The sequence below is a fragment of the Protomyctophum bolini genome, assembly GCF_963924005.1.
Source record: "Protomyctophum bolini genome assembly, chromosome: 4".
NCBI lineage: Eukaryota > Metazoa > Chordata > Actinopteri > Myctophiformes > Myctophidae > Protomyctophum > Protomyctophum bolini.
This window is the reverse complement of record NC_137865.1, coordinates 33086322-33102675: the sequence shown is the minus strand read 5'-3', so window position 1 is coordinate 33102675 and position 16354 is coordinate 33086322. Positions and strand designations below refer to the sequence as shown.

Here is a 16354-nt window from a genome sequence, read left to right as displayed (position 1 = left end):
TTTACTAATTTTGGCAATACAGGTATTAGTCTAGGTTTCCTGTCTGCATTACCATGGCTATCGTTGGTCACAGGGTCACCAATTATGGCTGTCGTTTCACTTTGAGAGTTTTATGTCAAACTCTGCATCTGGTGGTACAGAACCGCAGTCAGTGCACAAGAAAAAGACGACATTCCACTATCTGAAAACACCTGTTCTCTCCTTTAACCCCACATCCAGCTAGTCCACATCCATTAATTTAAGCCCCAAGTTCTTTCTTTCTCATACACACAGGCACACCACACACACACACGCACACGCACACGCGCACACGCACACGCGCACACACACACACACACACACACACACACACACACACACACACACACACACACACACACACACACACACACACACACCAAGCACTCTCATACTTTGTCTGGTACCTCTTCTCAGGAGGGGGCTCCTGATTGGCCGGCGTGGCCTGCGCTGTTTCCTGCAGGTCTGGGATATTGGCAAAGTCATCTTGCTCTGCCAAACCAATGGCCAGAGACAGCACCACCATCTTCCCTTCACTGGCTCCCGGCGGAAACAATTAAACATCACATACAAGAGATAGACAAGGATATACAAACAGAGAGAGATATATATATATATAGAGAGAGAGAGAGAGAGAGAGAGAGAGAGAGAGAGAGAGAGAGAGAGAGAGAGAGAGAGAGAGAGAGAGAGAGAGAGAGAGGGAGAGGGAGAGGAAAAGGACAGATACAAGGGATATAGAAATAGAACATAAAGGGAGGAGTGGGACAATGCAGTACGAGGAAAAAAGAAGACGGGTCATATACAGACATCTATCAGATCATAATACAGACATCTATCAAAACATATACAGACGTCTGTCAGACCATACAGACATCTATCATCAGATCATATACAGACATCTATCAGACAGCGGCAATCAAATTACAGAAACACCAAAAATACAGAAAGCGAGAAATAAGTCACAGAGAGGACAATCTGAGAAATCATATGAAAACAAGAGAAGCCATACGAGAGGAAATTGTGAGGAAGAGAAAATCCACCAAACCACATACGGCCTCACAATAGTACGTCCAGGATCCAGGGAAGGACATTAAGCAACAAGCCAAGTCTGAAAGGCCAAATCTATCACGACATAATGACTGTAATATGCTTGTGGTGACACCAGGTGCGCTGCACGGTGCATTGATTTGTCATATACATTCATTCATCATGTACAATCACCATTTTTAAAGTAACTGATGCTTATTAGTTAATGGCAGCTAATGAGGGTGATATTTAACAGCTTATCTGCCTCTCTGCATGTCTTATGCATAAGCAGGACAATGCAACCACACACGCACACGCACACACACACACACACACACACACACACACACACACACACACACACACACACACACACACACACACACACACACACACACACACACACACACACACACACACACACACACACAGTACTGAGTGTACTGAGTACTTTACTCAGTTATTTAATATCTGCCTCCTGTCTTCCCTCCAGACCTTCTAAAGACTCACCTTTCCCATCCTAACGTGGCTATCTTCCTTTTCCAGTGTTGAGATTTAATTAAACCTCATTAAGAAGATCTGGACTAATTGTTTCTATTTGAGTGTCACACAGTATCTCGGGGTGCTCTGCGTGTGTGTCAGTGTTTTCTGGGTCATTGCTCTCTCACTCTCCTCTCCAAATCACACTCTCTCCTTTCATCTCTACTGTGCCATCCCTTTCGAACCCCCAGCGCCCGCCAACCCCCCTCCCCCACCCGCACATCCCTAGGGTTAACCAGCTTTTCCCTCCCTCATCATTCCTTCCATTCATGTCACCCAGAGCCTTGCATCCTTAGTGTAAGCCCCTGACTGAGTTCAGAACGTACCAGCACTGTAAGAATGCAGCCTCTGAGGGCATAGCAAAACACGGCTCCGCTTACCTCACTCCATCATTCTTGCACAGCAGCATCAAAAGAGATTTAAGTTATTTTTGCTGCCCTACTATTTAACGCTGTGTTCAATCAGCTCCCCTGCGACATCTCGTAAAAAAAACTAATGGAGTGGCACTCACATGGTTAATGGAAGTGTTATGGTTATTGGATCCCTCTTCTCGCCATCGGCAGTTAAACATCGGTACTTAGATTCAAGAATATTGGCAAAACACTTTACGTGGAGCGTTGTCCAACACTACAGTGTCCAAGGAGAGATAGTGAGAGGACATATAGCGACAACACCCACATAAAACATTGACATGGAGCCAAAAAAGCCTTAAGACCAATACCCTGAGCGATTCATTTGGTCAAATGGTTCCCAAGGCCAGATATCGATGTCATCTCGAGAAGATTCACTGTCATCACTGAGCCATGATTCAGAGGCACTGGGGTATCTAGCCAAGATTGAAATTAACTGGCCCGGACAATGGGTCATGTCTATTACAAGGCCTCTCTGTCATCAATCCATGGAAATGTTGCTGTTGCAGGATGGGGTATATTACAACAATGAGCTCAATCTTACATTTACACTGACGGGTGCTAAAGTTTACTATTACGGATGACGTCCTCCCTGACCTGCTAGTGTTTGTGTCCTATGGCTAGCCAGGGCCCAGCGCCCGGAGCCTGTCATGCACATGCAAGAGCTGAAAAAAGGGTTTAGTGGAAATGGATTCACTGTAAAATAGACATTAATCACATGTCACACCTTGGTGATGTCCTTCTCTGTTTGTCCCCTTCACCTCTCCCTCTCTCCCTCTCTCCCTCTCTCCCTCCCTCCCTTCGGTTTCAGGCCCGAAGCAACAATCTATTGTGGGCGCAATGGTGCTGCCGACAGAAGATCAATGCATCAGGGTTAACACAAATCTACACACAGTTGCTTAACCCCTGTTGTTAAAGTGATGCACAGTGGCATGTTGACCGTGTGATATACAGTATTCACAGACACGCAAGTCGACAGCTTGAGAGCAGAAATAACAGCCCCGACTTTACAATTTATAGATAAGCATAAACGTGAGCGAGGACAGTCATTGAAAACGAAACAGGCTTCCTAGCTGGCGTTGGTCTCTCAAGCAGGGGTCTTAAAGAATCATTCCAAAGGACAACATATAGTAATAATAAGACTAATAATCGAGCACTATGGAATATCAAGTAGGCTATACCATCATGACTCTTTATGGCACATGCCTTATGAATACTATAAATACTGGCGCTATCCTGCTAAGACAATTGCACAAGCCAGGCTCAATGCCATTCAAACAGATGCTACTGTTTAACAGAGCATGCACACTACAATCCTGAGTATTCATTTAACTCTGAGAAAGTACAAATGTAATCAAATAGGTTACATTGGATAAATAAACACTGAGAAAATTGATGTGCTGTATAAACACAGCCACTTTTATAGCAGAAAAGCCCACAGAATGCTGTGACTTCCCTACAAATTTTCACTGACATTTCGATCATGTTTTGAAATTAGGGTAAGGCTGCCAGATTGCATAACATGCTCCAAAATGGAGGCTCCTTTTAATTTGACAGCATAACTAATACAAGGCTGTTGTGTTCCCCGCACCAACAAAAAAACGCAACATCATTGCCCCGGATGTATTCATTCATTTAAGATTCAATTCTGATTGATTTAAAAGGATCATAAAGTATCAGTCACGTATAGACAATAATACATTCCTAATCAGCATTCTGGTTAATATCCGTCATTGTGATCTGCACGCTATCCACTGCATATGGCTTTGTGCTGAGTGACAGATGCTTGTCTCTACAAGTTAACCTCATCTATATTTATGACGTGGTTCTGATGCATTGAAATCCAACCTCTGGCCTCCTCCTCCATCTACCCTGCAACTATCGTCACTGTCGGGTAGAAACCTAGTATGTCCAAAACCAAGTGGCGTCCTCCCATCAGTACCCAGGTTCGCCTGGGGAAGCAAATGATCCTTCCGGCGGCAGACTAGATTCTAAGAGACAACGCCTGAGATCCAAATCAAAAGAATCAACAAAGTCAGACCCCTTAATTTGATTCAGGACCGGACATGGCCCCTGCTTGGCCAGCCTTGACAAATGGCCCATGTCCACTGTGTGCTTGTGGAGAGGTGCAAACAATGGAGCACATCATTGAAGCTTCCACACAGCAGACCAGGATCATCAAGGACCTTGCATTCGCAAAAAAAGAAAAAGTCTGACAGCAACGATATGCAACTATATAATGCCATGATGTGATGGAGGGTATTGCAACTCTAGATTCATCCCATTATTTAAAAAATCTGGTTTTTCCATACACAGTAAAATCCTCAATGTTTATTTAACTAGAGCGTACAAATAGATGAATGTGGTGTAGTAGAAAAAAAGAAATGTGGATGTGAATAAAACTGCTTATGTGACGATGTTCCATAACCTTAAAATATATCATTGTTCTCCAATATGGACACCACAATATAATAACTTAAAACTTTGAAATGTGATGCTTTTCTTGTTAATTATATTTTTATTTTAACTATTCTGAATTCATGCAGATTCCAATTTTGTGGTCAGTCTTATTAATAGAATGCCATTAGGAAAGTTAGCATGAAGTTTAGTTTTCTCAAGCTGAAAAAGTGGGTTGCCACCCACACATTTAGCTGAGCATGAGTGCTCATTTTCAGCAACACCCTGCAGACAAGATACACACATTAAAACCTGGGAGCTGACCAGTACAGCCTACTGTTGGCCACTGGGCACCTCCACTGGTCTGAGAGATTTGGGGTTCAGTGCCTTGCTCAAGGGCACTTCAGCTGTGTTGGGGGAGAGCTGACCATTAACTTCCCCACCCAGATTTTTGCCTTCCGGGAAACTTCTGTATCACACGTGAGCTTCTGCACCAGAAAATGCATGACCACTCCGACACTACAAAAGGCTGGTGACACTCCGCTCTGTCACCATGTCACCTTCTTCCACCCTCTGTTGTACAACTGCAAGGCTGGGGAAAGAATATCTCCCCACGCCAAGGCTGCTAGGCTAACTGCTACCTAGAATCCAGGCTATAGCAACACTCTCTCTCTCAGCTGGACATCTTTTCCAGGTCAGCTCTTCAGCCAAAATGGCCGTCCCCAGGGCTACCTAGCATCCTTGCTATAGTAACAGCCACTCTCTCTCTGTCATGATGCACTGAAACTGAACAACCTGCAAGCTAGCGTCCAGCTAGACATCGGGAAGCACCCTATGATCCGACGGACCATTGCTCCGAAGGAGCATTGGTCCGAGGTGCGCTGGGGGTCGGGAGAGGGTTGGGGTTAGGTTTAGGTGTCTGCCCCGGGGGAGGTTAGGGTTAGGGTGAGGGTTTGAGGTAGGTTGTCGATCGGACCAATGGACCGTGGGCATATTGACGCGTACCCCTAGCCATCACCTGCATGGTTTCACATTGTTGGGGACAAACTAAGGACTCCTGGACACAAAAATACTTTTTAGTCTGCTCTGAAGAAGGCTTTGCGTTGGCAAATAAACATGAGAAATTGCATCTGAGCCAGTCTTGCATCTTTTATTTTGGAGTGCCGCTTTTTCCACTTAGTTGGTTTATGAGTTGGTTTATGAGTTAACTGCCTCATCAAAGTTGGTGTTCAAGGTTCAATGTACTTTATTGTTACATCTTGTGTACAGGTACATAAGAGTAAGACTTAGTTTTTATTTGTATTTTGCACTTTATATATTGTCAATTACTTGCATGAGAGGCAGAGAGGTATGGGCTTTAGCTTTAGCAGCAGTTTGAGGGTCCAATGGAGTTTAGAGGTTTTGTCCAAAGCGTTCTTTAATACTTTTCATTGGTTCAAACCTTAGCATTGATTAATGAAAACAAAAAAAATCTAAAACCTCAAAAATGGAGTTAGGTGGTTTCCTCCCGACAGCAACGATATGTTTGCACCTCCAAGACAATAGTGCATGTGTGTCTCAAAGAATAATATTGATATACTGTAGCCTATATTTATTGTTGATTTTCCAAATTATTCAGAACAGTGTTTCATTGGACACAGCACTATGTGTCATGCTAGGCTAACGCTACTGGAGAGATAGTATGACTTAAGAGAGGCGAGATCAGCAACAAGTCTGGTTATAGTGATTTGTACACTCTCCGCACAGGCGCACACGCACACACACGCACGCACGCACACACGCACACGCAATGTAGAGTGTCGTTCTGCATTATGATGAAAAAAGTAATATCCTTCCCTGGCTATCAGATGCATATTGAACACCAACTAATAAATGCAGTAATATTTGGGAGCTGAAGAAAAAACAACAACAACCACAACACAGAATATAGAAGATGACGGACAGTTAACATTTTCCTAGGAGGAAAGACTATATGCAATATTTCACTATCAACTGAAAAAGCAGATTGGTTACTTATTCAACGATGGTGCAAAAACATCTAAACAAACACTTCAGGCAAGTTCCTCAAAACACAGGCGAGCATATATATACTGTAGCGTACACACAGCAAGAGACACAGGACAGGAAGAGACTTATATATACATATATATACTGTAGCGTACACACAGCAAGAGACACAGGACAGGAAGAGACTTATATATACATATATATACTGTAGCGTACACACAGCAAGAGACACAGGACAGGAAGAGACTTCCGAGCAGCTGTCAAGCACACAAGACTCACAAAGACGTTGCGGGGGGGAAAAAAAGACTCACAGGAAGGACTTCACATCCAGGCCTCGACTTGTGATCTGCCCCATCATGTGATCCCAGCTTCCAGGATCGCCGTGCGAGCGCGCCCCTGCTACGCCTCCCCTGTGGCGAGTGGCGCCCGCCCCTCCCGGGCTGCCCCGTGCACTGCGGGGTGCCACCCCACGCATGCCTGTGCCACCACCACCCCTGCCCCCGTCGCCTCCTGCTCCGCCTGGACCCCCGCCTCCCCCGGCCTGCAGGCCAGGCGCAGTGTGCAGCTGTCCCAGGCTCTGGGAGGTGGTGGGGGGCTGGCCGAGGCCCGGGTGGATGAGGGGCTGCTGCAGGCTCTGCTGACGCAGCAGCGTGCGCGGCCGGGCCAGCCCCGAGGTGGGGACGCGCTCCAGCGTGGACGGCGGGGACAGCACAGAGTCCCCGAAGCTGGGAGGGCAAAGGAGCAGGGAGGGCAGGGAGCGCGAGGAGGGCCGTGGTCGGCAGAAGATGGGGCGGTGTAGGGGGGGTGGCGAGGTGGGAGAGGTTTGGGGAGAGGGAGGAGGAGTAGACGTGGCAGCGGTGGAAGAGAGGTCAGGGAGTGGGGGACAGTCATGGGAAAAGAGGGGAGGGGATACGGGGCAGTAGGGAAGGGGAGCCATGGAGGTCAGGTTCACGTCGGGATGGACACACGATGCCACGTCCACGGAGGAAGGAGATGGCGGCGAAGAGGCGGTGGTGACGTGGAGGGCGTTGTTTTTGGAAGAGGACGCATGGACAGGGATGGAGGAGGAGGGGGGAGGAGGAGAGAGGAGGAGGAGGAGAGAGAAAGAAAGCAACGTGAGGCAGCAGCAGTAACAGCAGTAGCAGACATAGCAGTAGACGGTGCAGCCTGAGTGGTCGCTGTGAGTCGCGTGTCTGTCGTGGCCGGGCTGCGTTGGGAAGCACTGCGCGCCCGCTGCTTGCGTCTGCTGTGTCGGACGTGCACGTGCCTCACGCGCCTTTTGAGCATGGAGCTTGCGCGTGGACGGTGTCCGTGGGGGCGTCGGGCGGATGTGCACCGGCGTCGTCCGTACAGGTGCGGAGCGGCTGCGCGCGCCTCTGGGCATGTGGGTCGCGGTTTTACAGCGGCCGGCTCTTCCCACCGAGGGCTTTTTGGCCTGATCAGAAATTCCCATGTCCTCCTCTCGTCTCTTCCTGCAACTTTTTACCTCTCTTGCACGTTACTCCTTTCTCTCGAAATCTTTTCCTCTTTTAAATAGGCTACATGCTACACCTCTAGAGACATCCCCAGCAGCCAACCAAGTCCTACAGTCTCCCTCCCTCACTCAGCCTCTCATTTTCCACCCTACACCCTCCCCTTCACAGACACTGCTCGTCAGAAACTTTCTCTGAGGCTTCACAACTCAATCACTCACTCCGACATCAGAGTCTGAGACAGAAAGCCAAAGACACTAATGTTAAAGTTCAATATATGATCGCCAACGGCATGCAGCCATACATTGTTCAGCTGGCTTGGTTGATTATGGGAACATAGTTTCCTGTATCATGTTCTTTTGTTATGCTTTCCCAACCCTCTAAATATATCCTCCTCCTCAGAGATCGCCCTGTAATCCAGGGTATCGGAATTAGGTCAGATGAGAGTGCTATTCACATCAGTTAGAAACAGCTCCACTCTGTTGTGCATTACTTCATCTAATGCAGTTTTACGCTAGGCTTTCAGCCTCATCAATCCTATCAATCCTACTAAACAACCACTGTCCAAAAGTTCAAAAGTGTAAGTGAGGTTACACCCCCCCCCCCCCCCCCCCCCCCCCAAGACGGTTTATGGTGCAAGTAAAATGCGAGAGGAAGCTGGGTGGCTTTTCAGAGTGATAGAAAGGGCCGGAGAGATGGATGGGAGGAGAGAGAAACAGAACGATGGGACAGATAAGAGAGGGTGGAAGAGAGACAAGAGAGAAAATGGGGTGTGAGACATAGGCACAAGAGACAGAGACACTTACATCAGCCTGAAAATAGAATCCAATTATAGACAGGGGGCAACAAGAAAGAAAGATGAAAGGAGGAAGAGAGAAGCAGGGAAGGTAGAGTGAGAGAGAGATAGTGAGTAAATGTGTTGTGGGGTGGGGGGGATCACAGGCACAAAGTGCTAAAGAAAGGTGCAAGAGAAGTGAGAAACTGAAAATGAGTCGCCTCGTTTTGTGATACGCCAGATATAGGCCCTATAAATAAGAGCATGCTTTGGAGGAGAGGAGAGGAGAGCACGGGAATCGGGAAGCGCTCAGCATTCACATGTCTTTTCAGCACTAATTGGTCAATTGATAGATTGGGAGCTCATTTCTGAGTAAGTACAGTATTTCAGTTCAGAACTTTCAGTTGGATTTTGCTATGTGAAAATGTGATTGATGCTTAAATTGTGTTTCCGTATATCAGCTGTAGGTGTGATTTGTCAGGCCATATTATAGTGTCAATAAAACACACTCTGCTTGCCTTGTAACCCCACAGACTGTGTCACCTGAGGATGCGAGTCAGTGACACAGCACCAGCAGCTATTGTTAGCTTGCCACGCTCACATGTCATTTTCAGCACATTCCTCCCAGTCAATGAACCTCAATTGACACCAACACACACCTGGACAGCTGGGCTCCAGTCATGCAGCTCATCTAACCTGCCAGTACCGTATGTCCCACCGGCAGCCAAATGAGAACTCACAACTGATAGCACCAATCATACAGTATAGCTGCCATGGCTGTGAAAAATAACTTGCATTATGGATCATGTGTGCATTGGAAATTATGTGTTATTTCTATCCGGTTGGTAATTAATTATGACATTATTCACAGACTCGTCTCGACTCGGCACTCACTTGCTGGGTCTCAGTCCTCCGGACTGCATGTGGCTCTGGACAGTCTGCCACCTCCCGGCCTTTGCGCCGTCCGCCACATCGCTCTTCGCACTGTCGCTTCGACAAGGACCCCTCCCATCATCCCCGTGCCCAACCGCTGCCCCTTTCTGTCCCCCCAACGCCGCCCCGCTGAGAGAGAGAGAGTGTTGTGGGTGTTAACACCGTCAGGGGGGCACGATTGTGTGGCACGGGAGGAGAGGGGAGAAAAAACACCCAGGAGGAGCACGAGAGAGAGAGAGAGAGAGAGAGAGAGAGAAAAAAAAACACACAGGGAGATATATATTGAGAATATTGAGAAACCACATGACCAACGAGGTGTCGAGTATGAGAAAGAGGGAGGTCTACTTTGTCCAGGGAGACAGCCAGGCGGATAAAAAGAGCCCAGTTTGGAGGGAGGGAGGGAGGAAGGGAAGGAGGGTCGGGATGGAAGAGGGGGAGATAGAAAAAGGACAGGAGGTATTCACTGGGAGCCTGTGGAGGGTGGAATACCAGCAAGGAGTCTCTGGGCCGGAGGATGACTACCGGAGCATGCTGCCCATTTGCACTGGTAGGGACCAGCACGAGAGACCGCATGCTGCTGGTTTATCTGGTAGGGACCAGCACGAGAGACCGCATGCTGCTGGTTTATCTGGTAGGGACCAGCACGAGAGACCGCATGCTGCTGGTTTATCTGGTAGGGACCAGCATGAGAGACCGCATGCTGCTGGTTTATCTGGCACTTGAGTTCTTGAAACAGCACCCGTTATTCAGGACAATGTAAATGTCTGAATCGTTGCGGGAGAAAGAGAGGGGAGGACCGACTGACTACAGCTCCCCCACACAAACAGAACAGACAAAGCACTCAGTCCTCCCAAGGTGACATTCATTGAAATACATACAGGTGCATCTGCTGCTTTAGTACAGCAGAAGTGATCCAAATACTACTCTCTATATATAATACATTGAAATACAGGTGGATCTGCTGCTTTAGTACAGCAGAAGTGATCCAAATACTACTCTCTATATATAATACATTGAAATACAGGTGGATCTGCTGCTTTAGTACAGCAGAAGTGATCCAAATACTACTCTTGAGAATGACTTCAATTCTATTTTTAGATGCTGCTATTTGCTATACTGTCAGGGTTTATTTGTCACTCGACCGCCAACTGGCATCAATAGGATTGTAATGTAATGCGTCAGCAACGCACAGCAATTGCACATTTACTGAAAAAAATAAACAAAATAAAACTATTGATTGTCAATCCAGTTTTCTGCAGGAGGAAACTAGATATCAGGTGGTTGCTGTTTGATCTCTTACAGTAGGTGTACCTAAAGACATTTAAGTTCATATTTGTCATAGGCCTGTAATGTTCCAAATTGGGAGAATATAGTTCTCCCAATTGTGTGTGTGTGTGTGTGTGTGTGTGTGTGTGTGTGTGTGTGTGTGTGTGTGTGTGTGTGTGTGTGTGTGTGTGTGTGCGGGTCTTTAGTGGACATCAACGATGATCAAAAATATAGCACAGTAGTGCCCTCTGGTGACACCACTGCCATGCATTAATATGTATCAAAGTGTACAGGGAGACAAAAGAGACATGAGGTGTGCAGCAGAGACAAGAGAGAACCTGGTAGTCTAGTGCAAGATGGGATTAGGGGGAAAAACACACTTGCATGTCCCTTTGGGAAGGTCACCCTCCTTTCTCATATAAATTCCTGACCAATTGACCTGTCTCAACACGTAGCAAAGACATCAATCACCACAACACTGCCGTAGCGACAGTTGGAGCGGGAAGGGAGCGCACCGCGGGCCTCATTTACGCAGTCAACTACAAAGGTTACTGTCATTACTCTCCAAACTACAAGCACATGAAGACCACAAGTCATCTTGAACGCTTCAGTATGCACCCACCTGATGTCTCTGTGTACTGTATGTGTGCATTTGACAGTTCAACGGTTGACTGCCGGAATGCTACATGTATGAGAGAAAAACAGACTATGATTCATATCAGCTATCTCACTTAAAAACGTGGCAAACTACTAGCCATGTCAAATCATGATAATGATTTACCTTAAGCTGTGTCACAGCCAGTGATGATGTTTATTGAACAATTGTCGGTATTGAATGTCAAAGCCCATACATTTATAAATGAGGCCCGATGCTACAAAGATTGAAAGCTGCTGATATCAGCAGGATCCTGGTAGGAGGAATGATTTGCCCCCCCGTCCGCCTGTTGATTGTTGCCGATGACCTCAGAAGGTGTCTATTACTGTACGTAGCTTGGATTTAGGAGGTCAATCTCTGCAACTCCTCTCGCCATGCCATCTCTCATGGCTTAATAAGATTCTACACAATCTTTTCCGTCTTATAATTGAATGGCAAACTCATTACAGTATCTTATCGGGATCATGGCAACAATATCTCCCACTATCTAAAAACAAGCCGTTTGTAATGATCCGAACCGGTGTCCACTTTCTACCAGTTGACGGCAGCAACATAGCTTATGGGGAGGACAGAGACAATGGAAAAGACAGATTTATGAGCCCTGAATCACACCCAGGGGGATATTTTCAAGGACAATGAATTTGGTCTAAAGGCAGATTCTGGAGATCAGCAGCCATCATCTTCAGGCAGAGCTTTCATACAGTGATATATATAAATATACCGGTATATATATCAAATGGAAAATCTCATGCATGGACATTTTATTACACACAGTTTACAATGCTTGGTCTGTTGAAGACATTAAACATTAGTTTACCAGACAGGTGGCTGGCATTAGGACTGTCTACTCTACTGTTAGAAACTTCTCTCAATGTGAGCTTATCACGCACAAGTGGCAACTGAGTTGTTACAGTATGTTGCATTAACAGGAAACTGATTACAAATAAATTAATCATTAGACTAAACTCTCATGGCATCAGGCAAATGTTTCTGTACCTACAGTTTGCATATATCAGAAGGACCCAGAAAGATGCAGTTACAGTGCGAGAACACATCATACATTAGCATTAAAAGGGGATCAGGAGAGGAGCCATGACAGATGGAACAGCCCTAAACCATATACAGGTGAACACTGGTGACCACATTAGTGCCTAGCGTAACGGTCAACCGTCCACAAGCACAACCACCGATACTTTCAGTTGACACACACAGAGAGAAGGTAGAAAGATAAACAGAAAAACAGAGACAGGTAGAGAAAGATAGGTTAAAGCATACACCTATTTGCAGAAGGGGTGCGGGGATGTTACGAGTGCCACAAGGGTTGTCCGTCTCCATGGGAGTCTCCATGGGAGAAAGGTGAAAGATGGAAAGTTAGAGGTTAGGAGTTAGTCGGGCTGACAGGGCTGTAGGGAATGGGGGGCATCGGAACATGCACGCCTCGATATCCATTAAAAGGTCAGAGGACTTGAGCAGTAGGGGTAGAATTAGCCCAGTGTCAGTGAGTGGGTTGGATGAGTTTTGCTGCAGTCAGTGCTGTGTGTTTGGGAAAAGCTGAATGTCTGGCATGGCGATGCTGTAATGTGTCTATGACATTTCCCTCGCTCCCATTTCCTACAGATTATGAGCAATCATGGCTAACGATTAGTATTTCCCAGTGTGTATACTGCACATTAGACGACTTATTGTTTCTGTCATTGGTGGAGATCAAAAAAGGAAATGCAAGTTTATGAAACAAGGTGGATGTGATTTAACTTGGCAGGGCTTATAAAATCAATGTTTATATAACGCAGTATGTGTCATAGTGCTTAGACTCTTCCATATGATGAATGCCATGGTGGAGGAAGGGAGGGGAGAGAAGGTGAGAGATAAGAAGATGACAGAAGAGGAAGGAGAGGTGAAAGAAGGGCTGGGCGATATGACCTTCAAATCAATAACACGATTATTTCAAACTTTTGCCTAAATTTTGATTAGTGCACAATTATACAGATAAAATAATGAACAAAGCAGATCTACAAACTCACAACGCGCCGCACTGTGACGCATTGTGAGCTTGTAGATCGTCTATTTTTTCACTATTTTTGAACACCACCATTGCAGCCTACAAGGAAGTACAGGGTCAAGTGGTCAATCAGACAAATCAATTTAGTCGATTAGTTGGCTCTAAAAATCAGTTTCAACATATTATTTTCAGTTAATTGCCCAGCCCTAGGTTTTGAGGGTGCCCCCGCCTCATTACAGCCCTGCTTTGGGAGGGTGGTGGTGGTGGTGGAGGGGGGGGGGGGGGGGGTCTCTTACCAGCGCTGGATCAAGACTCACTTGAGCGTGAGGCGAGGATCTCCGTATGGGGCATAGGGAGAAATGTTTAGTAGGAACTCCTTGGGCGGATAGGAGCTCCACCTCTGCTGCACTGTGCTGCTGTCATTGTTATTCCAAAAGTCTCTGTCTAGTTCACTGTGTGGCCAGAGAGAAAGACAGGTCAGAGTATCACAACAATGGACAGGAGGCACTGATTGACCCTTCACACAATGGGCGAATCACACAGGTTCTTCTTGGCTATATTGAGGAGGGAAGTCAGCCTTATACAGCAGTGCTCAGCCGGACCCGACGAACTTCTTATTGTGAAGTGGTCAAATCATAGAACAATGTGCTGTCTCATAGACAGATAGACAAGGAGAGAAAAGATGAAGAATCATGGTCTAAGCACCACATACTATACAACATACATGAAATAGATTCGGTTCATCTGGCACCACCACTGTCAAAATACACATTTCGGTAAGCATGGAGACATCTGGCTCAGTCACCCTTGGTGTGAAAAGTGAGTAAGCATGACAGAGCATAAGACTCAAAGGCAGAGAGAAGAGGTAAACCACAGGCAAAGAGGGGGAAGAGGTGAGCAGAATCACTGATGTCATAAGAGTCACACAGCAGTGGTTAAAGCTAGAGCAGCAAGGAACAGAGCAGGGGGGCTGCCATGTGCACAGAGAAGAGTTTAAAAGCTGAAATGATAAACAGAGAGCACACCAATGCCGCTGGAGCCAGTGTGGAGGGAAATATACAAATTCAGAGATCCTGGGGAGCCAAGGAAAAAAGAAAGAAAGAAAAAAGGAAAAGAAACGTTCACAGAATACCCATCCTTCACACTTGATACCATCTCCACACAGAGAAAGTCAAATAATATGTAAGCACACGCCCAAACATAAGAGAGATGACAGAAGTAAAAAAGAAGGTGTTGAGTTGAAGGGGTTAATAAAGGCTGTTAATGCATAATTCTTATAGTGTTACAAAGCTGACATTTTCTTGTACTAACCTATGAACTTCCTTAATTGAGAGACTGCAGGAACTGTAAGAGGCAAAAAATGGAAAACCTCCTAAATGTATATGTGGAGTGGATTAGCAGGGTGGGGGGAAACACCCTTCTATAGAGCAAGTACAGGGTTGTTTCTGCTCCTGTATTTACCGGCTTAAATCATTGGCAAGCTTTTCAGAGACTTGGCTAAAGGCCCACACTTAGGGACACTTTCTATCTTACAACTCAATGATAACAGAGGTGAAGATAACCGCTGTAAGACTCAAGAAAATCACCAACACAGGTAAGATAATGCAGGACCAATTTACGATTAAATCACTTAATTATTATTATTTTTCTTCCATGTCTACACTGCTCCCACCCCACCCCTTTCAGAGATAATGCCCTGATGGAGAACTTTGTTGAACGTGTTTTGATTTGCGGATCATGTAATGAGCGGCAGAGCCAAAAGTGTTGATTATCATGGGACTGTTCTGTCCCATCCTGTTGCCAGACACCTACTTGATGGCTTTCTTCTCCCCTCGCCCACGTGACGAATCAGGTGTGTCGGCCGTCTCCACCCCTGGCTTCCTCTTTCCCTTGAGCCAAAGAAGATCGAGAGGAGATGAGAGAGAGAGAGAGAGAGAGAGAGAGAGAGAGAGAGAGAGAGAGAGAGAGAGAGAGAGAGAGAGAGAGAGAGAGAGAGAGAGAGAGAGAGAGAGAGAGAGAGAGAGAGAGAGATAGAGATAGAGATAGAGATAGAGATAGAGATAGAGATAGAGATAGAGATAGAGATAGAGATAGATAGAGAGAGGTGGTGATAAGAAAGGATGGAAGGGTGGGGGAGGGTGAAAAATTACATTTAGCTTACATCCATCATCTTTGAAGCCATGTTTTTCCACTATGCTAATTTCAAGTATAAATGCCACCGCTATTATTTAATGAGCTGTGTAGGGTCAGTCCTCCACCTGATGGGTCTCCTGATTACGCTCATCAAAGTCAAATAAAATATGATTTGGAGAGTCCTTCCCCGACTATGACTGCAGTATCACTCTAAAGGCCCTGCAATCCACAAAGCTAGCGGAGAGAAGGCTCTCTAGAGAGTCCTACACAAGCTTGATTTCAACCACCGGGTGCATCATCTGCTGTAACCATGGCAATAATGGCAAGGCTTTGAAAAGTGAAGTCCATGGGGAGTTTTGTACTGGAAAAGCTAATTACTCTTACAGGTGCTTCACATGTGTCACAGTGCAGGTAATCAGTGTTGCCAAGTCTTTTTATTATCACCACCTTTGGACTCTGTTTTAAGTCCTGCCTTGAAATGGATTTAATGCACCAAAATATGTGTCTAATACAGTATATACATGTGGTATATACAAGACAAAGTGTATACCATACTGTATATAGTCACTTATTTTGGGCTTGTTTTCATAGACCTGGCCGCTTGTTCGATTCGTCTCTCAAAATCTGGCAAAAGTGCAGGTAATCTCTTGACACTTGGCTGCAGGGAATAGGGATGGGATCCGTCAAAACTGGTCCTGCCCTCTTCATCTGCTTCCCTGAAAG

The 16354-nt window shown here is 46.0% G+C and overlaps 1 protein-coding gene across 1 annotated transcript in view; it reads right to left on the bottom strand.

Annotated features, from left to right (window-relative positions):
- syt7a (synaptotagmin VIIa) overlaps window positions 1-16354 on the bottom strand; it is a gene marked incomplete at both ends in the record, with an annotated part of 116446 nt that overhangs the window by 30099 nt on the left and 69993 nt on the right. Inside the window, 4 exons of the mRNA XM_080761382.1 lie at window positions 414-554; window positions 6710-7123; window positions 13816-13950; window positions 15311-15387. Of these exons, the coding sequence (XP_080617508.1) occupies window positions 414-554; window positions 6710-7123; window positions 13816-13950; window positions 15311-15387 (767 nt within the window). The remainder of the gene's footprint in view (window positions 1-413; window positions 555-6709; window positions 7124-13815; window positions 13951-15310; window positions 15388-16354) is intronic.